This window comes from Podarcis filfolensis, assembly GCF_964270895.1.
Source record: "Podarcis filfolensis genome assembly, chromosome: 13".
NCBI classification, from domain to species: Eukaryota; Metazoa; Chordata; class Lepidosauria; order Squamata; family Lacertidae; genus Podarcis; species Podarcis filfolensis.
The window spans coordinates 40637406-40664475 of record NC_139615.1 but is presented as its reverse complement, the minus strand read 5'-3'; the positions used below and the strand labels follow the sequence as shown (position 1 = coordinate 40664475).

The following is a 27070-nucleotide window of genomic DNA, read 5'->3' as shown; positions in this document are numbered from 1 at the left end:
GGGCAGTACGGGCCAGCTCTCCCTTAACCGTCTCCTCAAGATGTTGCAGAAAGAGCTGAGGCGACGCCCGGGAAGAGCCGTTTTCTCTGTCAGGGCGCGCGGGACAAAAACAACGGCGAAAGAAGCCAGCCCGTGTCGCTTCTTGCCGAGGGCGGTGAGAGAAAAAGAAGCGCGTTGCTGGGAACCCGCGAGGATATGTCACGGAAAACCCGAGAGTTGCCCAAGTTGCTGCCATTCTGCGTGTCAGCGCAATATTCAACTGCAGACCCTCGTTTCGCGCCATGGGAGACTTGCCCCCCAAGGAAGTGCGCGTAGGGTTGGGATTTAGAGAGACCCGCCTTGCAAAGCGCCTCGGTGAAATGCTTTGGACAGATCCTGCTGCTTTCAGAGCGATCCTTGCTCTCTCCCCTTCCTTGGAGGTTTTGAAGTAAGGGGTTTTTTACATGGCCATCTGTGATGGATGATCTAGCCGAGATTCCTGCACGTGCAAGGGGTTGGAGTAAATAACCCTCGGGATCCCAACTCCACAATTCTTTGCAGAGGGTTTTGCCATTTGGAGCGGCAGAGAAAGCCTGCTCCAGCCCTTTGTCCTGACAGCCCTGGAATTTCCCACTCTTCCAAGATAAACATTACCCTGGAAAGATTTACTTTCCCAGACATAACGCACCTCACACCGTCCCAGTCACTCACCTGCTAACATGCTCCAGTTGGTCAATGTCCTCCTTAAATCGGGGCATCCAGAACATGGGCGTAGTAGCCAAAAGGCAGGGGGTGCAGCTGCCCCCCCTAAATCAAGTACTGTAAATAAATAAAAATACTTAACTGACTAATTGTGTTGCAGTTAACCCAGTTCTGCCCACCCAACCCAAGCCTGGCCTCCAAAAAATAAATCCTGGCTATGCCCATGATCCTGAACTAGTCAGTGTAGATGATCCTCATGGTTTTCTCAACAGTTTCCACTGTGGATGGATGTGTGGATCCAGAATTAGCCTCCACAGTCACGGACTCACTGGTAAGACCGTGTTCATGGAAGACAATCTTACTCGGCTGCGAGTGATCGCCAAAGAAGAAGAAGAATGGAACTCATATGTATACACTGTACGTTTAGAGCACATTTGAAGGACATTATTTCACCAAATAATTACTGTATAGACACTATAGTTTGTAACAGGTTGCTGGGAATTGTAACTGATGGGTAAACATCAATGCCCAGGATTCTTGGAGGGAAACGATGTGTTTTGAATGTACATTAAAGGTATAGTGTTTTCACAAGCATAGACTCTTTTCACATGATCAGCCACCACCACCCATTTTTTAAAAATGAGGCCAGCATTTACTCACCACCAGTCTCCTGGCATCTGACCCATTCTCCAGTAATTCTGAAAGATCACCATCAGTAGCTCTGAAATACAGTAAAGTATATCAATACAGTAAAACATCAAGCCAGCAGAGAAGGCAGTTTAAAACTGTCCTCAATAGTCGGGAAACACCTAAGAAGAAAGTTGTTTTTATGAGGGGAACATACTGTCAAGGAGGAACAAGTTCTTAAAAATCCCCCATCCAAATTCAAATGGCAGGTCAAATTCAAATAGCTGTTCAATTTTTCTTATATTTACTTTAAAATACTAAAAACATCAAACAGCTACAGTGCAAGATTCAAGCAGCAGTTCAAATGTATGGTGTTCAGCACAGGCGAGTGAAACCAATCTGTTGGTCTGGCAACCAACCAGCCACCTGCCTCTGCTAGTCAATCGATTCCTGATGCATACCCCTGTTTGAGCCCACCGTATTTCAGATGTGTTTTTTCCACAAAACAGGTGCCATCGGAAGCCCCTTTAACACACTATATGTTCCGTGAAATGAAAATGTTCAGAAGTCATTAAAAATATATATATACTTGGAAAGATAGTGCTACACAGAATCAATGCTATGCCCCCCAACTTAAAAAATGATTGCTTTGGGGTTTCCAGTATTCATAGCAACTGTAGTCTAAGCTGGAAGGAAAAAACCCTGCTTGCTCTCCTAAATGAACCTGTCATTAATTGACAAACAAAATGCTTAGTAAGCTGTCTTCAACCCTTGTCATGTTGACACCTTTCCATTCATTCTGAATAATTCAGACATCCGGGAGGGTAAGGAAGAAATTGGCCTGCCCAGAGTGATGCTGAATGCAATGTCTGTACTCAGATTACTATGTAGAAAGCAAACTCTCCATATCATTTGGCGTAGATGAGTTACCCTAAAGCTCCTTAACCTCAGAGTTCTCCATCTTGCACTTTTGGGTGGCATGATTGATAGAAAACCATTGCTTGCAGTTTTCCCCGCCATGGGATTGCAGTGATGATGATGAAAGCCACCCACGCAGCTGTGACAGTTACAGAATCCTGACTCCCCCACCTCTAACCCCAGTAACCTACATCAGGGTTGCCAACCAGCCAAACAAAATTAGCTTGGCCTACTCTTCTGTCCATGATTAATAACTGCTGTACAACATACTCCTCTTAAAATGGACAGTCAGACTGGAAGGGACCCTGAGGGTCATCTAGTCCAACCCTCTTCTAGTGCATCATCTTTAAACTGGGTTTCAAGCATGGGCATAGCCAGGATTTATTGGGGGGGGGGGGAAAGGACCTCCGTTAAGGGATATATATATATATATATATATATATATATATATATATGAATGAATGACTTGGGTGGCACTGTGGTCTAAACCACAGAGCCTAGGACTGGCCGAAGGTCAGCAGGTCGAATCCCGGCGACAGTGTGAGCTCTCGTTGTTCTGTTCCAGCCCCTGCCCACCTAGCAGTTCAAAAGCATGTCAAGTGCAAGTAGATAAATAGGTACCGCTCCGGCGGGAAGGTAAACGGTTCGCCAGAAGCGGCTTAGTCATGCTGGCCACATGACCCGGAAGCTGTCTGTGAAGAAACTCCGGCTCCCTCGGCCTATACAGCGAGATGAGCGCGCAACCCCAGAGTCATCCATGACTGGACCTAATAGTCAGAGCTACACATATATACAGGGGTACACATATATATACATTTGTATACACACACACAGTGGTACCTTGGGTTAAGCACTTAATTCGTTCTGGAGGTCTGTTCTTAACCTGAAACTGTTCTTAACCTGAGGTACCACTTTAGCTAATGGGGCCTCCTGCTGCTGCCACCACGCGATTTTTGTTCTCATCCTGAAGCAAAGTTCTTAACCCAAGGTACTATTTCTGGGTTAGCGGAGTCTGTAACCTGAAGTGTATGTAACCTGAAGCGTATGTATGGCTTCAAGTGGACAGCCCTTTCAAAAGAGGACTGGTTCATGTAAAACAGGATACATCAGCACCCCACCCTTGTGCCATGTGAGCCCATGGTTTTTTAGCAGAGCCCGAAGCAGTTGACTTTCAGCCTCGTAACCAATAAATCCATTGAGCTCCCAGTTAGTGGGTGGGAAAGCATAGCTGCAGCGTAGGATATGTAGCCTGTTTTATGAAGTAACCATGAATAACAAGGAAATCAGAGGCAGAGAGGTGGTGTTGAGTGAACCTCTCCCTCCCCTTTAACTTGAAACCGCGCTCCGCCACTTGCTCCCTTTCCCAATGCATAACGGGATCCGAATTGCATCCGGAGGAGTTTCCTATGTAAGCTTCCCCCTCTCAAGCCCCTCCCTCTCCCCTTAGTTTTGCCCTTCCCGGCCGCCGTAGCTCACAAACTCTTTAACAACCATAGCTATTGGCAGGAAATTTAAACTTGGTTCATTGGCAGTTTCGGGAAAACAAGGTCTTAAATTCATGGGCGGATGAAAGTTTTACGTGTAAGTAAAAGGTCCGTTTTTTTAAGGAACGCTGGCTGAGGATCCCGCTGATGGGATCTGCTTAAAGCCTTTTACTCAATTGCAGTGTGTTTGGTCTCGTGTACGTGTTTGTTCACACATTATTGCTCAATAGCCTTCGCTATGTTAATGGGTCCCGCTGTGATTTTGCCTGGTGTTCCCCAGTGAATGCAAGAGTTATGATTCCCCAGTTACTGTGTGCTCCTCATTTCATTTCTTGAATGGACAACGTGCCTGCAATGGCGGGTTCGGTGTGGGGTTTGAAACATGCGAGTCATTGTGAAAACAAAGCAGTTTTTGTCATGTGAATTTGGAGGAAAAGAAAGCTGTGAGTTGGCTGAGGCATGCTTGGGGTGCAGTTATTCTCTCTTAAAGGGCCTGTTACAGGGTTAGTGCACTTGACTGCCTTAATATGAGGTGGTTTTCTGGACTGAAGTATATAGCAGGACTTTGATCTGTGCTCTTGGGAACTCTTTGTTTTAAATATTCTTGGAGCTTCATCAAACGTCCTCATAAAGCGACAACTTCAAGGCTGATTAACTTTATTTTCCTTTCATTTTAGCCTTCTGAAGTGATTATTTTTTATGCTGAGGATTCTGCTGGCCTAGCCCATCCCAGCTTTCTCTGCTAAAATGGCTGACTGGACGCTTCGGCACTGGCAAAATCTTGGTAAGTGAATGCACCCATGGGGTTATATTCAGCTCTCTTTCTAACTTTTACTCAGAGTAGACCCAGTGAAATGAATGGCCATGGCAAACTTGGGTCCCTTAACTTTGGTGAGTCTGCTCTGAATAAAAGCTGAACACAACACACAATCTCTAGATGAGGCAGAGTCCCCTAGCCAGCATAGATAACTGTGGATTTATTTTTATTTAAAATGCTTCTATGCTGCCTTTAAAAGCAAAAGCTCTCTCAAAGTGGCATCCATAAAAGCAGCCTAATGCAATCACAAATAAAAAAGATTGACAAGCCAATACATAATAAAACAGACAGATGAAATTAAAGTCCAATATAATCAAAATCAACAGCCGCAAGAAAAACACAGCAATTTCTTTTAATTCCAAAAATCTTCAAGGAAAACTCGGCAAGAATAGCTGAGTTCTCGGATCTTTCCAAGAGCCCAGTTGATAAAGGGTTCCAGAGCCTTGGGGCCACTCTGGAAAATGTTCTCCCCTTTCTATATGCCAATTTAATTGCACTTGGTGACAAGTAGGACTTCCACCTGTTCGTTTATAAAAATACTATACTTACATACAACAATTTATTTAAAAATTTAAGTATGGCATATAACAAATATATGTACAATAAAAACCAAAACCACAGATCACCAACTGACTGTAATAAAAATGATTTTTTAAATTGTCTACAAAAACCTGGCAGCGTAAAAGTCCCCCCCCCCCCAAAAAAGAGTAAAAGATTAATACAGAATACACCTGCTGAATCTCTGTTGGGACAGTATTCCACACGATTGGGCTGATAACACTGAGGACTTGGTTTTGTGTTGATATCAGATGTTGCACTCAAAGTGCTCTTGGGCCTTCAAATAACTTGGACCCAAACCTTTTTAAAGCTTTAAAAGAGAAAGGAAGGATAAGGAGTTCCTTTCACATTTCATTTTTAATTCATTACCTGCTTTTCTGCACTGCTGTACTCAAGGCAATTTACAACCCATAGAAGTGATGAAATAATGTACAACATAAATCACACCCTGTAACAATTCAGTCCAATGTAAATAAGTCCTCATGAGTAGTGTTTTAAATCAGGTAATGTAAAACTCAATAGATGGTGAAATAATACCTACTAACAGAATATTGGCAAATTATGGTTTTGATGTAGAGGGTGCTTTAGTCCCAGTGAAATCGGTGGGCACAACTGAAGTCCCATTGGTTTCAAAGGGACTAACACTGCAATCCTGTGCATGCTTACTCAGAAGTAAATCTTACAGTATTCAGTTGGGCTTATACCCAGATAAGTGTGCATAGCATTGTAGCTTAAAGGATGGCTTAAGGCTGCAATTTGTACATTGTACAGTCATACCTCGGGTTACAGACGCGTCAGGTTTACTTCTGGGTTTTGGCACTCACGCATGCGCAGAAGCGCCGAATTGTGATCCGCGCGTGCACAGACGCGGCGCTGTGGGTTGCAAACATGCCTCCTGCACGGATCATGTTCGCAACCCGAGCATCCACTGTAGTACACACACTTCTGAGCAGACATATGTAGGAATGCCCTGTAACTTTCTCTGGCTTCAACCCAATAATGAAACCAAGTCACTCTGAATGATTACAATAAGCTTTTAGTTATAAACAGCAAAGATGCAATATATAGAACACCATCCATCTCACAAATGTTTAACATGGGGGCAAGGTCACATCAATTTACAGCATTCTATTTATTTATTTATTATTGCATTTATACCCTACCTTTTTTCCAAAGGGTTCAATGTATTATACCATTTTATCCTCACAGCAATCCTGTGAGGTAGGTTAGACAGAGAGACAGTAACTAGCTCAAGGTCACCAAGTAATCTTCATGGCTGAGTGGAGATTTGAACCCAGCTCTCCTGGGGTAACCACTGTGGTGCCTTCCAGATGTTGTTGACTACAACTCCCATCAGCCCCAGGCAGCATTGCTAATGGTCAGGGGAGATGGGTATCGTAGTGTGCAAGAACTGGAGGGCACCGTGTTGACTATCCCTGCTGCAACCACTACACCACACTAGCCCTTGGTGAGGCAAACAGAAATAGCTGGCAGAGGAAAACAGAGAAGAAAGCAATGTGATTGGACAACATCCGTCATTACTTTGCAGCCAGTCTAGATGGCCGCGCCCAGAAGAGCCAGCTGAAAGCGACAAGGAAACGAGAGGAGGCTGCCCGTTCAGCCAGAAGCCGTCCTTTGGTTGGGAAATCTTTCTACCTGGACCTCCCCAGGGGCAAGAATCTGGAGTTTCTGGCAGAGAGTGTGAAGCAACTGGGTGGGGTGAGTACAGTGGGGTTGTTTTTCTTACTGGTCTCCGTCAGGAAAGCCAATGTTACAGTTCAGTCAGGCATAATTGTAACTAGAACCAATTTGGTGTTTTTTTTTTAAAAGATATTTATTGAAGTTTTACAAAAAGAAGAAAATTACAAAATAAAAAGAAAGCAGAAAAAAGAAAAAAAAAGAAAAAATACAAAAATACATAGAAAAAAAGATAAAAAATACAAAAAGTAGATAAAAAATAATTAAAAACAAATCAATTTTTTCATATCTTAAATTTCGTTTGCTTATTACCCTGACCTCCTCACACCTCCCTTTTTTGTATTCCTGTTCACATGATTAATTCAGCAAATCCTTACCCTCTTTCTTTTATCTTAACTCTATATTTCAACATATTATAACTTTATATTTTCATCCGTTATCAATCCATTTTTACATATTCTTATTAACCTTGTTGCTAAGGCCGCTTGATTTCAATCCAACATCATTTTAACATTCATTAATTTTACAATGTTTCTGCAAATAGTCTTTAAATTTCTTCCAATCTTCTTCCACCGACTCTTCTCCCTGGTCTCGGATTCTGCCAGTCATTTCTGCCAGTTCCATATAGTCCATCACTTTCATCTGCCATTCTTCCAGGGTGGGTAAATCTTGTGTCTTCCAATACCTTGCGATGAGTATTCTTGCTGCTGTTGTAGCGTACATAAAGAAAGTTCTATCCTTCTTTGACACCAATTGGCCGACCATGCCCAGGAGAAAGGCCTCTGGTTTCTTCAAGAAGGTATATTTAAATACCTTTTTCATTTCGTTATATATCATCTCCCAGAAAGCCTTTATCCTTGGGCACGTCCACCAAAGGTGAAAGAATGTACCTTCATTTTCTTTGCATTTCCAACATTTATTATCGGGCAAATGATAGATTTTTTGCAAGCTTGACTGGTGCCATGTACCACCTGTATATCATTTTCATAATATTCTCTCTTAAGGCATTACATGCCGTAAATTTCATACCTGTGGTCCACAACTGTTCCCAGTCAGCAAACATAATGTTATGTCCAACATCTTGTGCCCATTTAATCATAGCAGATTTAACCGTTTCATCCTGAGTATTCCATTTCAACAGCAAGTTATACATTCTTGAAAGTATCTTTGTTTTGGGATCTAACAGTTCTGTTTCCAATTTTGATTTTTCCACCTGGAAGCCAATTTTTTTGTCCAAATTGTAAGCCTGTAACTATTTGACAGGGAGGACTCCATCTAGAATGCCTCTGAGCATATGCAGAATGAGTGTCCCTCATCCGTGAGTGGACAGAGTTTGCCCATTGCACCAGGAAGTGCAATGTCTCCAGGGAAGCAGGTGTGGCTTCCACACAGGCAGGAGTCCCAACATTTTTCTTTGTGCCAGTTCAGCACTGTAGCACAGTTAGATCAGAAATGGGTAGGTGGGGCGGTATTCAGTGTATTTCAGTCATCAGTTTAAACGCTTACTATTGGCTCAGTCAAGAGATGTGGATGGTCTTTTCAAAGCTCATTTCTATTGGCCACTCTCTTGCAACTTAACCGCAGGGGAAACTGGGACATACCGAGTTTTTCCTTGCATTCTGTCGTCTTTTCCTTAAGGGGCTGCAGTTTTGGAAGCAGAACAGGAAAGACATTTCCACAAAATTGTCAACTGTTCCAAATTACCAGTCAGAGTTAAAAAATATATATGAACTGGAAGCATTGGTTGGTTGCACTGATTATAGCTTGCTGAGGGAATCCACTTGGCATTGTGTGAATATTGCATGATGTGTGTGAACAAGACAGGCTCAGACAGTGGCGTAGCGTGGGTTGTCAGCACCCGGGGCAAGGCAAGTAATTTGCGCCCCCTAACCCGTGGATTTGCACCCCCTAACCCGTGGATTTGCGCCCCCTAACCCTAACCCCCAGATGTTGTGCCCGGTGCGGCCGGGCCCCCCTGCACCCCCCACGCTACGCCACTGGGCTCAGATAATTTCACCTGCATACACATGATGTATCTTTAAAGCACATTTGAAGCACCTTATTTCCCTCAAATAATTCTGGGCGCTGTAGTTCACCCTTCACAGAGTTCCAGTTCCAGCAGCCCTTAACAAACTACAGTCCCCAGAATTCTTTGCAGGGGAAAACATGCTTTAAAGGTATAATGTGTATGTAGCCTTCATACTGTTGGTCTTCCGTCAACCTCCCCAATTTAGGATTGTTTGTTAGCAGGATTGGCAGCACACACACACCATAGGCTTCTCCCAAAGAATCCTGGGAATTGTAGTTACTCCTCATGGAGCTACAAATTTCATCACCCTTAACAATCCACCATTTCCAGGATTCTTCTGGGGAAAGTGCTTTGAATGTATGGTGTATGTGTGCAGCTGTTGTGATTCATTCCAAGGAAGAAATGTCCACCATTAATCCGTCAATTGCCCCATTCCCCGGTGATCAGCTGTGAAACTGTCTTCCTGTTTGTTTCTGGCTCCAGGTTGTTGAAAGTTTTCTGAGCAAAGAAGTGACTTGCGTTGTCTCCAGTAGCCAAGAGGCCAGGCGGGAGAGGTGGATGGAAAAGCAAAGTAGTTCTGCGTTGAAAGATGCTCAAACTGGATCCCGGCCTTCTGCAGAGCTCCAAAGGGGTCCCTTGCACAAGCCAATAGACACTGTAAGAGATGTGGCAGGGGGGGTGGGACTAAGACTAGGAGTTTTATGTATTTTTTCTCAATGGAACTCCCCCCCACCCCACCACCAGTGCTCTCCTCAAATCTGGAGAGCTGGGGGGAAACCCAGAACAACTTTGTTTGTTATTGTTTCTATATCTCACCATTTCTCCAAGGAACCCAGAGTTGGCATACATACCTCTTCCCCTTTCCCCATATTATCTTCACAACAACCCTGTGAAGTACCATATTTTTCGCTCTATAAGATGCACCCGACCACAAGACGCACCTAGCTTTTAGAGGAGGAAAACAAGAAACAAGAAAGCAACGCAAAGCAACGCAAAGCCTCTTGAGCAAGAGGCTTTGCGTGGCTATCCCTGAAGCCAGAAGAGCAAGAGGGATCGGTGCACACCGATCCCTCTTGCTCTTCTGGCTTCAGGGATAGCTGCGCAGCCTGCATTTGCTCCATAAGACGCACACACATTTCCTCTTACTTTTTAGGAGGGGAAAAGTGCGTCTTATAGAGCGAAAAATACGGTAGGTTAGGCTAAGTGTGACTGGTCCGTGGCTGAGTGGGGCTAAGAACCCTGATCTTCAATGTCCAGGTTCAACACTCTAGCAATTACAGTCATACCTTGGATCCCGAACGGCCTGGAACTCGGACATTTTGGCTCCCGAACGCCGCAAACCCAGAAGTGATTGTTCCGGTTTGCGAATGTTCTTTTGGAACCCGAACTTCCTGCAGCCAATCAGAAGCCATGATTTGGTTTTTGAATGTTTTGGAAGTTGGACTTCCAGAACAGATTCCATTCAACTTACAAGTTATGACTGTACACCACAGTGGTGCACAGGAAGAGAGGGAGGGGAAATCCCATTGCCTGGACGAAAGTCCTTGTGCTGATGGGACAAGTGTATTGAATACTGCCCTAAAAATTAACTTCCTTTTTGTGGCATGCTAGCAGCCCCTGCGCTCAGTATGAGAATTACTAGGCTACTTAAATATCAACCTTGCCAATGCAACCTTTTTTTCTATTTGCTCTGAATTCTTAAAGAAAACCTCTGGGCTTCGAAGCATGTTTTCAAGTGACATTTTTAAAAAATGGATTGGTTCATTAAAAAAAAAAAAAACTTCACTTGTTCCATGTTTCCCAGTACCTTTTCCTTTTCTGTAAACAACCGCAGATAGGCCGGCAATGACCCAGAAATAGAGTTAAGCCCTTTCCTTTCTGTCATGGTACCAGCAAAAATCCCCCCTACTTTTATTTACCGTATTTTTCGCCCTATAGGACACACTTTTTCCCCTCCAAAAATTAAGGGGAAATGTGTGTGCGTCCTATGGGGCGAATGTAGGCTTTCGCTGAAGCCTGGAGAGCGAGAGGCGTCGGTGCGCACCAACCCCTCTCGCTCTCCAGGCTTCAGGAAGCTATCCGCAAGCCTTGGGAGCCCGGCAAGAGTGCCTGCTGGGCTCGCAAGTCTTGCGGGCAACAGCCTGTTCTTGGGGCTGGGGACGGGGGAAGCTCGGGCTTCCCCCACCCCCAGCCCCGCAAGCAAGCTCCGGGAGCGATGGCGAGGTTGCGCAACCTCGCCATCGCTCGCGGACCCGTTCTGGGAGCTGGGGTCGGGGGAAGCTCAGGCTTCCCCTGCCCCCAGCCCCGCAAGCTCCGGGAGCGATGGCGAGGTTGCGCTCCCGGACCCCCAGCACCAAGGCTAAAAACAAAGCCAGAACAGCTAGCGGGATCCATCCCGCTCGCAGTCATGGCTTCTTTGCTCTTTGGGGCTCGGGGGGGGGGGATTTTTTTTCTTTCTTTATTCCCCCCCCAAAAAAGTGTGCCCTATGGGCCGGTGCACCCTATAGGGCGAAAAACACGGTATATCAGGATGGAAGCCCATGTTTATCACCCATCACTGTCGCCAATGGGGAGATTTTTTTCTTGATTTTTTTTTTTTGCAGACCTGATGTTATTTAGGCTATATGGCAAAAACAGCAAAGTGCATGCTAGTTCCAATTTACACAGTTGTCATGTCTAGCTCAGCCTTTTTATCTCTCTCCACTGCCCAAAAGCAGTTTTACTTAGCAGTGCAGAGGTTGCTGCCCTGCCCCAACTTTATTGTTTAGGCTAAAAAGAATGAAAAAGTGCACGAGCCTCTTTAGTCCTAATAAGCTGCAGAGGTTTTATCAGACAGATAAATATTTTCTTCCAGTGTTTGGGCTAGCTGGGAAGAATGGCGGCACCTGGTTTTAAAAAAAGCATTTTTTTTATTAAAAAAAAGTTGGTCTTCCGTTGCCTTGGATGCAAAACACCCTTCTGGTGGGACAGGGTTTCAAGCATCAGACAGCCACGCCCCATTTTACCATTTTAAAAAATCTCACTTCAACCAAACCAGGTTTTCGAGTGCTTACTGTCACTTACGTCTTTTCTAAGAAGGGGAGATCTGGATGGGCATTCCATTTGCTGACCTTGCCATAAGTTTTGTTTTTGTTTTTTCATCCCTGGCCATAGCTGCTCCTGCTCCCCATATGTATGTATGTATGTATGTATGTATGTATGTATGTATGTATGTATCTGTCCAACCGTCCCTTCCCACTTCTGATTTTAAGAAGTCCAGCTGTGATGCCCCAAAACCCGTTAAACTGAACTAAAAAGGTAAAGGGACCCCTGACCATTAGGTCCAATCGTGGCCGACTCTGGGGTTGCGGCGCACATCTCGCTTTATTGGCCGAGGGAGCTGGCGTACAGCTTCTGGGTCATGTGACCAGCATGACTAAGCCGCTTCTGGCGAACCAGAGCAGCGCACGGAAACACCGTTTACCTTCCCGCCGGAGCGGTACCTATTTATCTACTTGCACGGGCGTGCTTTTGAATTGCTAGGTTGGCAGGAGCTGGGACTGAGCAACAGGAGCTCACCCTGTCGCGGGGATTCGAACCGCCGACCTTCTGATCGGCAAGTCCTAGGCTCCGTGGTTTAACCCACAGCGCCACCCACGTCCCACTGTTAAACTGGACTAAGAGTGCACAAATAAGCCTAATGCTAATGCCTAATGCTTATGAAGAAGTGATGAATAGAAACCGATAAAGCCCATTGCCAAGACCAGTGAAATCTGATTTCTCCATTTGTTTTAACCTGCTCTTTCCTTTGTCCCAATTCTTTTCCCTCCCCAACTCTTTATGCAGAACCTGATCAGTCGTGGGAAAAAGCTCTTGCATAAAGCCATCAGGGGTCAGGTGAGCAACCCTACCAATCACTTTGTTCATCCTTGGGGGTGGGGTGATGGGTCACAGTTGTGGTTGAAACAGCAGCAGAGTTGAAATGCAACCAATAGGTAACCTAGCTCAAGCCCCTGCTTAACATTTAACCTGAACAATAATTCGGTGAGCTGAAGTTCAGCCCAGACAAGACTGAGATGCTGTTAGTTAGTGGGTGGTTCCTCTGACCAGATGAGTGGAGTTCAGCCTGTTCTAAATGATGCTGCACCACCCCGGAAGGATCAAGTTTGTGGCATTGAGGATTCTCTAGGGTCCTCTTCTGTTGCTTTATTCATTTATTTATAAGCATTTTAAAAACTGCTTAATATTTAAAATCTCTTACATAAAACAGTATCATAAAAAAACAGAATTATTTTTTTTATGAGTCATAGAGAACCTGGGCAAAAATAGGTCTTTTGAAGCAACTTATGGATGATGTAGAGAGGGAACGATATTCCAAAGGATGGGGGCAGCAGCAGCTAATGCCCAGTTTTAGGTGATGGGTGCAGGGCCTCAAGTAAAATTTCCCCAGATGATCCAAACGATCTTAACAGGTCTGTACAGGGGCAGATGGTCTTTCAGGTAACCTGGTCCCAAGATCATTGGGGCTTTTATGTGACCTTGAACATGGCTTGGTAGCTAATCAGCCACTGCTGTAGCTCCCTCCTTACAGGTGCTCTAGTTAGCACCCTTGCTGCAACATTCTGTACCATCTAGTCCAGTCTCAATGCATGCCTCACTATGGTCCAGTTGCGAGGTTACCAATGCATGAATCACAGTGGCCAAGCTCTCCTATTTCAGTTAAGGTTGTAACTGACGTACCAACCTAAGGTAATAGGTGCTCCTCACCAGGAAGACTGCCTAGCCTTCCAGTGACAAAAATGGTTCTGGAAGCACCCCAAAAGCACATACAGTGGTACCTCGGGTTACATACGCTTCAGGTTACATACGCTTCAGGTTACAGACTCCACTAACCCAGAAATAGTACCTCGGGTTAAGAACTTTGCTTCAGGATGAGAACAGAAATCGCGCAGTGGCAGTGGGAGGCCCCATTAGCTAAAGTGGTGCTTCAGGTTAAGAGCAGTTTCAGGTTAAGAACGGACCTCTGGAACAAATTAAGTACTTAACCTGAGGTACCACTGTACCTATTCTTCCAGAGGGAGTGCAATCCTGTACAGAACTGGTAATCTGTTGTGCCTGGGAATCACTTCCTCGCAAAGTCGCCTCCTTACCAGAATTCAGTCTTAGTTTTCTGGCCCTCATCCAGCTCTCCATTACATCCAGGCACCGGTTCAGAACAGTCACTGCGTCTCCTGATTCAGATGTAAAAAAATCTCTAATCTATGTGCAATATAAAAACAATATCCATTAGAACAAAAATACAATAATGTTCTTTAGGGTGCAGTCCCATGAGTGGAATTTCCCCAGATCTAAGTGGTCTTATAGGACTGCACAGGGCAGGCAGTCTTTCAGGACACTGTGGCCAATGGTATCAAAAGCCCCTGAGAGATCAAGCAAAAGCAACAGGGTTGTACTCCCTCTGTCTCAAAACTGAGCTTTAACCCCGACTGAGACAGGTTAATGTAATAGACACAGGGGGCCTCACTGGCACAGAGTGTCTTCCCCCAGCTTTGGTTGGTGGTCCAGCTGTACCCATATCTGGGAAGGGATGGCCTGGCTGTGGTGATCTATTTCCCAGTATCCTCTTGATTGGATTACTGCGATGGACATAGGGCTAGCTGGTGTTGATGCAGCCACCAGATTGCCCATGGGACTAACACCAGTACAGTGGTACCTCGGGTTACATACGCTTCAGGTTACATACGCTTCAGGTTACAGACTCTGCTAACCCAGAAATAGCACCTCAGGTTAAGAACTTTGCTTCAGGAAGAGAACAGAAATTGTGCTATGATGGCGCGGCGGCAGCAGGGAGGCCCCATTAACTAAAGTGGTGCTTCAGGTTAAGAACAGACCTCCAGAACGAATTAAATTCTTAACCCGAGGTACCACTGTATTGGCACAACTGCGCTTCCTATCTATAGGTTTTGGGGACCAATTCAAGGTGCTACTTTTAACCTATAAAGATTTATACAGCCCAGAACCACAATACCTGATTGACTGCTTCTCCTGGCAAGATTATACCAGGACCTTACGAGGGTCATCTGAGGCCATTTTCCTTGTGCCTCTTATGAGAGAGGCTTGGAAGATGACAGTAAAGAGGGGGACTTTTTTTGGTTTCCCCCCACCCCTCACCTGTGAAATGCTCTCAAAATGAGACTCACTTGGCACCAACACTGACATCTTTTGGGTGCCAGGTTCAGGCTTTAATTTTCATCCTGGCTTTCAATGAAATTTCACCCAGGTGAGTCAAGGCTAGTGTTGGGTTGGGTTGCTAATAATACCCCCTCCCCCTTGGAAGCAGACGTTTCCTCTCTATCATGTATTTATTAGAGTGTTTAGGTTTTAATTGTGGTTGTTTTTAACGGTTTCGTACGTTTTCAAATGTGATGGTAAGTTGCCTTGTGTCGGGTGACAGACAAAACAAATAGATACATTAATAATCTAGGTCTCCCCCATGCAATCCAGAGAGCAGACATACTACAGAAATATGCCCACCAGGCAGGTAAGTTTCATGTGCTGCAGGGGAGACAGAAAGCTCTCAGGGTTATTGTCGAAGATAATATAGGTGGTATGAGCTTGTATGCCAGACAAACACCAGTCACTATTAGTGGTAGTCTGTTGCTCCATGAGAAAACTGAGGGTTGGCCTTCCTGAGACAGCAGAGAACTGGCAAGACAACCTTTGAGTCGGTGAGTTACCTTGGTCCTACACCTGTTTCGTGAAAAGTATTCTCTCTGCCCCACCTGATTTGTTATAGGCGCTCTGATTAGTAATTGCCATATACATTCTCTGCTTTTCTTTCTTTCTTTCAGGATAGCACCTGTGGCAACAGCATCCTTGCCACTTCGCGATCCTGGGGGGTACAGATTATACACATAGATGGTATCCTTTTTCTAGTCTGGAGCGGGGTGTCCATTCAGATGGCTTTGCAAAGATAAATCATGTCTTGCAAAAGAAGCACCTAGTCTGACAGTGAAGGAAGAACTCTCCCAAAAATTTTACCAGCGTGGCTCCTTGATTCCCACCAGGGCTCCCTCCCTAAGAGAGACAACTTCTGAGAGCTGACGTTTTGTGGGTTTCTTTTTGCATCTTGAATTAAAGGGGATGGTTTCCCCCCCTGCGTATGTACCCAACCTAGCAGAAATTTTGCTACCGCCCCCACAAAAATAAAAATTAAAAAATTAACAGTTCCCGGGATTCCCTAAAAGGATCCTGTATGGTTGGAATACATAATTTGTGTGCTTCTTTCTTCCAAGCAACTTGAAAATTTCTCCCACCCCAAGGTCCTGTTAAATCTTAATATAAAATTTCCTGTCCTGCTATAGAGGCTTAGGGTGGGTTGTCTGATGCTGCCTTTGTACCTTTGTGACAGTCTGGGAGGCAAGTTGGGCTAAAGAAGGTGCTTGTCTGAAGGTACCAAGTGAGCTTTGTAATTGAGCAGGGATACAAACCTGGATCTCACAGCTCAGTACTAGACATCATCCTGTATAATAGGTAAATAAGAGAACATGGGGCAGATTCTGGAGTGCATGGAGGGTATAAAATGATGAGAGACAGAGCTAGGGATAGATGTGTCTATTTTAGTCTGTGTCCATTTTGCATACATTCAGGCATAAATCCTTTCGATTCTGTTTTTTGCATGAATCAGCAAACCTTTTTTTAATCTTCATGAAAACTTGTATTTATATTTTATCTCGAGAGAGCTAAACCTAAAAGGGACGCGGGTGGCGCTGTGGGTTAAACCACAGAGCCTTGGACTTGCTGATCAGAAGGCTGGTGGTTCGAATCCCCGCGATGGGGTGAGCTCCCGTTGCTCGGTCTCTGTTCCTGCCAACCTAGCAGTTTGAAAGCATGTCAAAAGTGCAAGTAGATAAATAGGTACTGCTCCGGCGGGAAGGTAAACGGTGTTTCCGTGCACTGCTCTGGTTCGCCAGAAGCGGCTTAGTCATGCTGGCTGCATGACCCGGAAGCTGTACGCCGGCTCCCTCGGCCAGTAAAGCGAGATGAGCGCCGCAACCCTAGAGTCGGCCACGACTGGACCTAATGGCCTTTACCTATCTAAACCTGTTTTATCCTAAAATATGGGTTGCAACGCCAAAGGATTTGAATTCTGCTTTCAACTTATTTTGAGGTTTAGGGTAGGGATTTTAGCTCTGGCAGAAAGTGTGCTTAGCACACAGAAGATTCCAGGTTCAATCTCTGGTTTAAAGGATCAGGGATCTGGTGATGGGCAAGTTCTCTGTGTTGGACCCCGTAAAGCTACTGCCAGCCAGAGTAAACTACTTGGCTAGGTGGGCCAATATAAGGCATTTTCCTGTGCTACATATAGGCTCTATTTAGATGCAGACCAATATGCTCCAGTTATTAGAGCAACTAGTTAGGAGTGCATGCTTGCTCAGAAAATGATGGATTTCAAAATGGGAAACCTGATGTAAATCAATGACTTAAATTGGTCTTTTTCCCAGAGTGATTTAAATCACCTTGATTTCAATCAATAACACCGCATTATAGAGGCAAACCTCTTTTCTGCATGAAATAGCGCAATGCTTTTTCGTTGCCGGAAGGTGGCAGGCCAGAGCAATGGATGGAAGAGCTTTTCATTGGTATGGGGTGGTTGCCGGGGAGATTTTCCCTCACTCTCTTCTGCATGGGTCTTGATTAGGATTGCTGACAGTCTTACTAGCTCTGACTCCCGTGGCTCAGCAGATTGATCAACAGACATTCTTCTCCACTGAAATGCCTCATTTGCTGAGTTGTATTTTTGTGAGTCAGTCTGCTGCTAAATGCACCGGGGTGGGCCTCTTTTCTGTCAATTGGCAACCATAGCCTTAATTGGACCAAAAGACTGATGTAGTTCCAGCCTCTTCCTTACCAGGGAGGCTGGAACGACATAAGCAAACGCTGCCAGGTAATTTATGTGATTCGCTATACAAAAAGCTTTGCTTCTGTACAATGTGTGCATATTATTTTTTTTAATGCACATGTTCTGTCTTGCTCATTCAGTTTCAGAATTGTGAAGCATATTTAGCAGGTGTCCTGCAGGATAAACCTGTTGAGATTTTGCAGAGTTCTTTGTGGCATCAGTACTGATTCAGCAGCGAGCATCCGAAAAAGCTGGGGTGGGAGAAAAGTAGCCTTGTTCCTCAACTTGAGTGCTTGCTGGTTCATGCAAACATTACCTTGACTGTGGGGCCCCACCTCTCCTTTATGCCTCATTCTAATCCCTCTTTCAGTTAGTTTCTGACACAGCTTACTTAAATTGTCAGCTGATGGACCCTGTTCCTGTGCTTGATCTGCAGAAATCAGTAGGTAAATTTTAAGTTAGCTTTTTCCACGGTGTGATCACTTGCTACTGTCTGCTGATCAGGCTGCTGTTCAGGGCACAGCTGCAGCAGCTGCTTAAAAGTTGGTGACCTAACAAGTGCTCAAAGTTGGTTTGATAACTGGGTGTGGCCTCACTCCCCCTCCCTCTCTCTTCTCCCCCATCCAAGTGTTGAAACTGTGAGGTTGTGTCCACACTCCCATTTATTCCACATGCAGTTTTAGCCCACCACTGGCTTGAGAAGCAGTGTACAAATGATTTTAGCTATAATCAATAGCTCCCTGTTGTTTCTTTTGAAACACAATGTGTTGATGCGTTCTTTCCCAACCCAGATATGATCTGAATTGAGAAACGCCTTCCTGAGTTTTAAGCCAGCAATGTATATACTGCCTGAGTTAGGTTGTGCTCCTGTTCCTCTACTCTTATCTTTTTCTAGGGGGTAGAATACAATGTTGTTCTCCTTAATGGCCCTTCCTCCTCAGAAATGCTGTCCTACATACGACTGTTGTCTAAGAAGCACCCTTCCACGGCAAAGGTTGGTAACGTTAAGAGGTACATTTTTGTGCAGCTTTTATGATTTCAGGATCATAACCGGCCCGGGAAATGCCACGCTTAAGATGTGGTAAATCCTGCACTACAGCAGGAAGGGCAGGATACATCATGGCCTTTCTTTCTGTGGCTGATTGATGCCATTTGTCTGGAAGGTTAGGTGCCCGCACAATTGAAATGACTGTGGCCCTGTTGGCTTCCCACAAACGGACTTGGTTTTTGTCCCACCCCAGAGCAGGAGAGATATAGCTAGAATAATAATAATAATAATAATAATAATAATAATAACAACAACAATAATTTATTATTTATACCCCGCCCATCTGGCTGGGCTTCCCCAGCCACTCTGCATGGCTTCCAAAAAAATATTAAAATACTGTAATACATCAAACATTAAAAGCTTCCCTAAACAGGGCTGCCTTCAGATGTCTTCTAATGTTGTTCTCTTTGACATCTGGTGGGAGGGCATTCCACAGGGAGGGCGCCACTACCGAGAAGGCCCTCTGCCTGGTTCCCTATAACTTGGCCTCTCGCAGTGAGGGAACCGCCAGAAGGCCCTCGGTGCTGGACCTCAGTGTCGGGGTAGAACGATGGGGGTGGAGACGCTCCTTCAGGTATACTGGACCGAGGCCATTTAGGGCTTTAAAGGTCAGCACCAACACTTTGAATTGTGCTCGAAGACTTTTGAGGCTGTTTTCCAGGCGTTTGCCAATTCTTAGGAGATCATTTCATATTATGCAAACAGGTTCTCAAAAGCACAATGTAACTGTGGGGTAGAAGACTGAGAATTTGAACCTGGGTTTGGGGAGACTACAGAGGTCCGCCTCTTCCATGGGCTTGTGGTTTCTAGTTCTAGAGCACACCAGCATAACCCACTTTCATATGCTCTGGTGTTACATAAACTGCCATGTGAACAAGCATGTTCCCTGACCATTGGCACTGGGAGAATGGGTGGGACACCATCTGCTACATGCACTGGTGGTCAGTGCTGCTGGGACCAGCTGCCAGAAACCTTGAAGACCTGCTGCTGTGTGCATTTAGGGGTTTTTTTTTGCCTGCCTCTGTCAGCCTTTTTAATGCTTGCTGCACATTCATTGTCCTGACATCTCTTACTGTGTATTTCCCCTGGGTTAGGTGAAGTTGGTTGCTTCTGGGTTCCAGCCTTCGGAAGGTAAGCATGGAGGTTTCAGTGTTGCTGGAGGCCAGGGGGCGCCCTGTGTTGTCACCTGCTGCCTCCCATCGCCTTGCATAAACTCCAAAATTCATATTGCGGTTTGGTGATGTACACTCTGTGCTTAAATGAGACGGGGAGAGAAAGCCAGAGAGGTTTGCTACAAGAAAATGTATAGAAATCACTTCATGCAAAATAAAGAGACTTGAGTCAGTTCCAATTCTGAACACTTAAAGAAACACAACTCTGAATTTGAAGGAGAAAATTTGGCTGCAGACAAGAAACAAGAAGAAAAGTTGCAGATCTGTGGGTAGGAAACAGCATTGTCCAGATCAGTTAAAGTCCCATCCCTTCATCTTTCTTTTCCAAACAAGTGTTGCATGTTTCCAAGCCTAGTGATAATAAAGAGCTAGGAACTTACATTGGGTTGTGCTAACTCAGAAGTTTTCAACCTTTTTGAGTCCACGGCTCCCTTGACCAACCAATTATTTATGTGGCACCCCTGTGGGTCTCAGGAGCCCAGTTATGTCACCTCTTCCCTGCAGATCTTAGCAGCGTCTCACCCTTTATCGAACATCCTCCCTTGTGGAGTGTTTTCTCATCCTCCTCTCCTCTCTCATTGGGAGTCCTCTGGGCCGTCGCTGCTGCCACCCCTGCCCCAAAGAGAGGTGCCTTCTCAGACTGTCCCACAGGGACCTGAGACTTGTCTGTCCATTCCCAACAGCAAGGACTGGCTGGCTGAGCTGCCTCGCCTGCTTGCTTGCTTACTCTGAGGCCACTTCAGCTTCTGGCAACCGGCACCCCCTGACCAGCCCCAGAGGCACCATTTGCCTGTGGAGCTTGTAGCCAGGTCTGCTGCAACAAACAAGCCTTTGGGAGGCAGAGATGCAAGAGGGCATCAGAGATGGGAGGGAGAGAAAAAGGGACAAAGACCAGTGTTGCCTACAGCACCCCTGACCATCATTCAAGGCACCCCAGGGTGCCATGGAACACTGGTTGAAAACCACTGTGCTAACTTATTTATTTTTCTTGTGTACATTTTAGCATATGTTTTGTATGCCATGGTAATGATGATTTTGTTGTTGTTGTTGTTGTTGTTGTTGTTGTTGTTGTTGTTGTCTATCCACCCTTCACTCTTAAGGTCCCAGGATGGGTTACAACAATTAAAACACAATACTAAAAACAATTTAAAACAACTTCCAATCACAAGCATAAAATGAGTCCTAAAAATATACAGCTCACTGTACATTATTTGCTCTCTCTGTCGCCTCTTCCCCCCCCTTCCAGGGAAATCTCCAGTGTTCCCTTGGTATTTAAAACTGCTGATGGGCTTCCTTTGTGCCGGCGACAAGGTCCAGCCACATCTCCTGTTCCCTGGAGATGTGCTATTGTGGCTGCCAGTTCTGGACTGTCTCCCACTTGCTAACAATGCAGCGTTGGCATGGTGCTGGCACGGTGCCTGCCCATGAGGCAGGCTGTTGTTTTAATATAATAATCGCCTTGTTGCACAGTGTTTAAGTAACAGTCACCTGCAACAGCTTGCTCAGCTGTTTCCCCCCAGAGCTGGCTGCTTAACTGCAATCCTCCTCCCTCCTCCCCCCCCGACTTCCTCAAATCTGTAATGACTTGATGCTTAGCTTTTTAAAGAGAGGTGGCCGGGCTACCTAGCTTCCTGTGACCTTTCCACTAATCCAAAGTCTGGGATGGTGGTGGCTGTATCTATCTTTCCTCTGATATTTTAATAACGAGAGCTGCCAACAGTTGCTTTTCTTCTTCTCATGTTTCTTTCTTAGTGGTAAGGCTGAAAGCTCCATTCCTGAAAATTGAAGATGAGAGCAGGTAAGAGTCATGGAGTACGGGACTCTCCCCTGCCTATTAATTTCTCAAAGACTGGAAGCTTGATGTCACCTGGCTCTGTCGAAGCAGTCCATGGGGGAGTTCTGGATCTGGCTCACTAGCCAGATCCAGTTCCCCTGCCCTGGCCTCTGATGTAGAAACTCTTTTACTTTCCCACATAATGCAGGGTACGGGTCCGGGTTTCTCTGGTAAACCCATTGAGAGGTCCGTGGGAATAAAATGGGTAATGATGTCTCCCATCTTGGCATGATTCCCAGCTATCCCCCTATGAAAGTTCTGTAGGCGGATCTCTGTACATGCTGCCTTCCCAAGGGCCATTCTTGTTCATTTCCCAAGTACTTACTGAGAGTTTTTTCGCTCTGTCTAGGCAACTCAGGCCATTCTTTCAACAATTCAAGAATTTCCCCCAACTGTATTTCCGGCCGCTGAGAAGACATAGCCCATTTCAACCCCCACGAACCTCTTCCAGCTCAAAGTAAGTGTTTGTGGGGGACGGGTGGGCAAGGGAGCTAATGGCGTGAGAGGAAAACTTAGGAAGCTCTGCCAATAAATATACAGGACAAATCAAATCTGCCTATGTGGTTGGGAAACCAGGTAAATAAACTGGAATCCTGCCCATAGCACCAGCTATTTTTGCCGCAGGTGTAGAAAGGGAAGCCACAAAAATATTGTTGGGCAGGCCTGAAGTTCAGAAACCAAAGGTAGTCCTGGATGGGACCCGCAAGTGCTGAGGAGACTATAAAAGATTTAAATTGTGTCGACAAATCTGAAGGCGGGGGGAATAAAGTAGGATACTGGGTTTGTGCAGCAGGGGAATAGAATGTCCTGAATACGTTTGTTTTGCTCTTTCTGCAGAGCACCTGAAAGCAAACGGTCACCCAATGAACTCTTCCCTCCTTCGGCCTGCTGTATCATGCCCAAACCACAGAAAGGCTACTGTGAATGTTGTGAAGAAGTCTTTGCAGAGTTGCAGACGGTAAGAAAGACCCCTGCCCCAGACCTGGGCTTCCTCTGAAAGAGAACCAAGCCCACTTATACCAGTGTCTGCCCAGTCCTGGGACAACTACCTACATTCTGAACTGCATGTACTAAAGCTACAGCGGGCTTTGCAGCTTCGGCCTTGGAGGACATAACATCTGCTCCATTGTAGTACATTGTAGTACTGCTCCATTGTAGGTCTAAGCTAGGCAGGGTACTAAAGCCTTTTCCTATACCAATTTATATCATGTTCAGCCTAGTGCTGTGCTGAAAATGTTCCCTGCTCTTTTTGTAAACCTATTTGCAGGCCATGGCAGCATTTGGGGGATTTATGCAATTTTGGGAGGAGGCATGAGGGGAATATTAAATTTTCAGTGGTGAAGAGCTTTACCAGAAGAATGGATTTACCCCCAAAATCCTCAAAACAGCTGGTGGCCACATCTGCCCTGCAGTGACACCTCTGAGTGGCCTTGCATCACAGCATAGTGTTGTTCCAGGTGAATTGTACAGTGGTACCTTGGGTTAAGAACTTAATTCGTTCTAGAGATCCTTTCTTAACCTGAAACTGTTCTTAACCTGAGGTACCACTTTAGCTAATGGGGCCTCCTGCTGCCACCACGTCGCCACGTTTCTGTTCTCATCCTGAAGCAAAGTTCTTAACCCAAGGTACTATTTTTGGGTTAGTGGAGTCTGTAACCTGAAGTGTCTGTAACCTGAAGCATCTGCAACCCGAGGTACCACTGTATATGGAGGTGGGCCGAAATAGAATTCCATTTTTATAAAGGAAATAGAAAGCCTTTGTTGCTTGTGCCATTTTTCAGGTAAAGCTCTTTGCCACTCCAGAAATTTCACAATTTCCCCCCATCCCTTTACACACACACACACGTGACCACTTTGAAGATCTGCAAAAGGTGCCCATTGGAATTTCAGACCCAGCTCTCATTCAGCCAACTGTCTGGCTTTGGAGACATCAGCACCATTAGCCATGTACTAATAGGCTCATCTTTGCAGCATAAGGGATAAATCTGCTTGTGTTTTTAAAGAAGCTGAGCTTTTCAGGAAGATACGTTCTGTGACAGTGTTGCATTCTGTGCTCTTACAGAATCCCAGCATATGCACAGCTCTGGGTACTAATGTCTCCCAGGCCTGGTAGTGCAGATGTCACTGAAGAATAAATGCATTCAGTGCTGAATAGACTGGGAGGAGGGACAAGTCCTCATGCCTCTGTTTATCCCTCCTGAGAATTAAAAGTCTGGTAACTTCCTTGGAGACCAGTGGTTTTCTGTTGCTCAAAATGCAAACCCCCAAATTGGTCCAGTTCCTTAAATATTGGCACAAACATAATCAGCTGGGCACTGATTTAGTATTACTTCCTCTCCTCTGGCAGTGCTAGTCTCCTTCTCCATCTCCCCACCAAAGCAGCTTTTCTTTGGTGGGTAAGTTCCTGAGGTCGTATCAGTCTTCCCAGCTCCTAAACAAGGCAATTCCTCATTTATTTTGTCTGGATGCTTAAATAAAGAGGTTTGCTGGTACAGAATCTTTCATCTCCTTCCCATCTTCAGACTTCCCCCATTGCCTCTGATGCAGCCATTTTGCCTTTTGCAGCACCTTCAAAGTCAACGGCATAAAGAATTTGCGCTGGATCCGTCCCACTACACTCTCGTGGACAGCATCCTCTCTCAACTGACCAATGACTTTGTGGTTTCTTCCTCCTCTCCACCACTGAGGTGAAAGTTTAACTCATGGGTTTTGGAGGGGGGTGAAGAGTTATAAGTATCCAGCTCTTTTTGAAGGACTGAGGAATCACTGCATAAATATGATGAGTATTGTGGCTATATTCAGGGATTCTGATCTACAGTTGTAGAAACTGACTTGGCAGGACGTTCAGGGTGGACAGAAGGAAGCACTTCTTCATGCAGCATAATCCTGGATTGCCAGTAGTACATGTAAAAGGGATTTACAGGTCTTACTAGACCACAAGTTTAACATGAATCAACAGTGTGATGCAGCAGCCAAAAATACTAATCAAGGGGAGTAATAGTCTTGCTCTATTCTGTCTTGGTCAGACCACACCTAGAGCCTTTTGCGGGATGGTTTAGGAAATTGGGTATGTTAAGCCTGGTAAAGAGGAGACAGAAAGGAGATATGATAGCCATCTTCAAGTATCTTAAGGGCTGTCACATTGAAGGAGATTCTGACTAAACATCAGGAAGAACTTTCTGACAGTAAGAGCTGTTCAACAATGGAACAGACTCCCTCGGAAAGTGGAGGGCTTCTTAAGCAGAGGTTGGATGGCCATTTGTCATGGATGCTTTAATTGAGATTTCTGTATTGCAGGGGGTTGGACTAAATGACACTTGGGGTCCCTTCCAGTTCTTTAATTCTATTATTCCCTTCATTGCTTGTGACAAAAGTTTGTCTAGGTGGCTGAAAAATATAGAAGAATATCTGTCTTATGGTCATGCTTCTGACTGAAGAACAAAACCCAGGGTGGGGCCATTTTATTTCGTTTCGTCTAGATAAAGCAGTCCAATGACATTGTTCTTCGTGTAATATGATAAAATTAAAACTTCCAGTAGAAGAACTGAACAGAAGCAGATCATTGGTTTGGGAACACTAAAATAATGATTTATTTTTTAAAAGGTACGAAAAATATATTCACCTGGGGCCCAAATGTGCTATATTTATATAATTTGCTATCTTTATATTCTCTTCCTCTTAGGATGCCTCCCAGTGCCTGTAGTGGTGACTATTCTGAATTTCGTTTGGAGGACTACTGCATGTTTGCTGGAGGACAGACTGTCAACCCAGAGGCTTCAGCTCACTTGCTCGAGGACCAAGACTTTCTCCATCTTGCAGAGTTACCCCTAGAGATGCTCCTCACCCCAGTGCCATTTGGCTCCCTGGGGTCAGCACATGAGCATCACAAAGCGGGCAGACTGGTTTCCAGCACTCGCTCAGAAGCTGCAGCCTCTGCTGAGGCCGACCGCGGTGCCGTCCCCCAAGAGAGGGGGCTCTTAGTTCAGCCTGCTGTGCTATCTCGGAAACGCAAGCTCTCGGGCAGCCTGCACGGGCAGGCAAGAAAGAAGCGAGCCTTATCCAAGCATCCTTCAGACGACAGGTTGCCAGATGAGGAGTTGCTGCTCCCTGGGAACCAGCAAGCTGGCACGACAGGATGCCCTCCGAATCAGATGGCTTCCAGACCCCTCGGCTTCTCTGCGGTACCATTCAGCAACCTTGGCCCCTCACACTTAACTTGGGACAGTCTGTCTTCTGAGCCTCTTGCTATAGACACCGGCTGCCTCCAAGAGGCAGCGCAGCAGCTGGGCCAGGGCAAGGTGGCTGCTCTTTCTCCCTATCAAGAGAAGGACGCATGCATTTCTTGGGACTTTCCCAGCCCTAGTATTGAATCAAGAAGCATGTCTGGCTTCCCCATGGGCAAGCACATAGCCCCCACGCTGCTGGGCTCTGTGGACCAGCACTGCTTGTCTTTCATGGATATATCTGAACTAGCTTGGTGTGTTACCTCAGCAACTGGGCCTAGGTCCTAGCCATGGCCTCTCTGCCCCTCTCTGCCCAGTGACTAGTCTTTCTCCTGAGGCAAAGAGCCCTCCTTCCACGTCAGAATGGGATAGACTGCTTCTGTGTGAGCCGGCAAGGGCCTCCCATCGCCCCTTCAAGAGCTTGACGGATGCTGCACTGCTAGGGACCTGCGCCAGCCTGTGTGAGGCAGCAACTATGAATCCCATCTCTGTTCTGCGCTCCTACAGAAAACAGCCAATCTCAGGCTGCAAGGAGGACTAGGGTTACAGGAACAGCCGTATGGAGATGGAGGGGACTCAACTGCAGTTGGGGCCTGTGTGGAAAACTGGATAAGCTAGGCTTCACTTCCAGAGGCCTGCTTCCTCTGCTCTGCATCCTCCTCCATCTCTGTTTCCTATGCCCTCTCTCTGCTCTGCCTCTTTCCATCTCTGAGCTTCTTTCTCCCTCAGTCCTCTTGCAGGCGGGCTACCGCCAAGTCTTCCTTTCTCCTCCAGTATCCTACGGAGTCAGGATTCATAACTGCATCCTTACAAGTGCTCTTTGATTTGTGTGCTTCTTAATTTGGCTTTTTTTCTGCTCTGCATCCCCTTTGAACCGAAATAAACAACAGCAAACATTTGACTGCACTTGTTCCGTGTCCTTTTCCTTTAAGGTCCTGGTTACCAAAATTCACTCATTCCTCTATATCCAGCTTTTGAATTCATGGAGAGCATAGCTCCATTGGTAGAGCATAAGACTCTTCAGTCTCAGTGTCGTGGGTTTGAGCCCCACATTGGGCAAAAGATTACAATTCCATGACTCTCCCAACTTTCTGCTTCTC

The 27070-nt window shown here is 45.6% G+C and overlaps 1 protein-coding gene and 1 long non-coding RNA gene across 8 annotated transcripts; one reads left to right on the top strand and one right to left on the bottom strand.

Annotated features, from left to right (window-relative positions):
* Positions 1 to 8: 8 nt before the first annotated feature.
* Positions 9 to 26871, top strand: DBF4B (DBF4B-CDC7 kinase regulatory subunit). 4 transcript variants are annotated; one of them, XR_014541012.1, is made up of 14 exons: positions 3693 to 3807; positions 4388 to 4494; positions 6635 to 6804; positions 9296 to 9469; positions 12638 to 12688; positions 15643 to 15712; positions 18635 to 18687; positions 19836 to 19872; positions 21666 to 21711; positions 22097 to 22204; positions 22585 to 22705; positions 24313 to 24434; positions 24550 to 24670; positions 25430 to 25568. XR_014541012.1 is itself a non-coding variant. In XM_083583032.1 (13 exons), exons 2-13 carry the CDS (start codon positions 4458 to 4460, stop codon positions 26256 to 26258), a joined length of 1818 nt encoding a protein of 605 aa, XP_083439158.1. In that variant the 5' UTR covers positions 9 to 427; positions 4388 to 4457; the 3' UTR covers positions 26259 to 26871. The 4 variants fall into 4 exon arrangements, 3 of the variants coding, with proteins under 3 accessions (XP_083439158.1, XP_083439159.1, XP_083439157.1); XM_083583032.1 differs by lacking the exons at positions 3693 to 3807; positions 24550 to 24670 and adding an exon at positions 9 to 427 and having other exon boundaries at positions 25430 to 26871; XM_083583033.1 differs by lacking the exons at positions 3693 to 3807; positions 24550 to 24670 and adding an exon at positions 23 to 154 and having other exon boundaries at positions 25430 to 26871.
* LOC310748158 lies at positions 9337 to 21701 on the bottom strand. 4 transcript variants are annotated; one of them, XR_014541135.1, is made up of 5 exons: positions 21115 to 21701; positions 19815 to 19995; positions 18010 to 18123; positions 13855 to 14050; positions 9337 to 9467 (listed from the first exon to the last, which is right to left on the bottom strand). It is a non-coding gene; the product is annotated as an uncharacterized lncRNA (long non-coding RNA). The 4 variants fall into 4 exon arrangements; XR_014541136.1 differs by having other exon boundaries at positions 13855 to 14022; XR_014541137.1 differs by lacking the exon at positions 18010 to 18123.
* Positions 26872 to 27070: the final 199 nt, after the last annotated feature.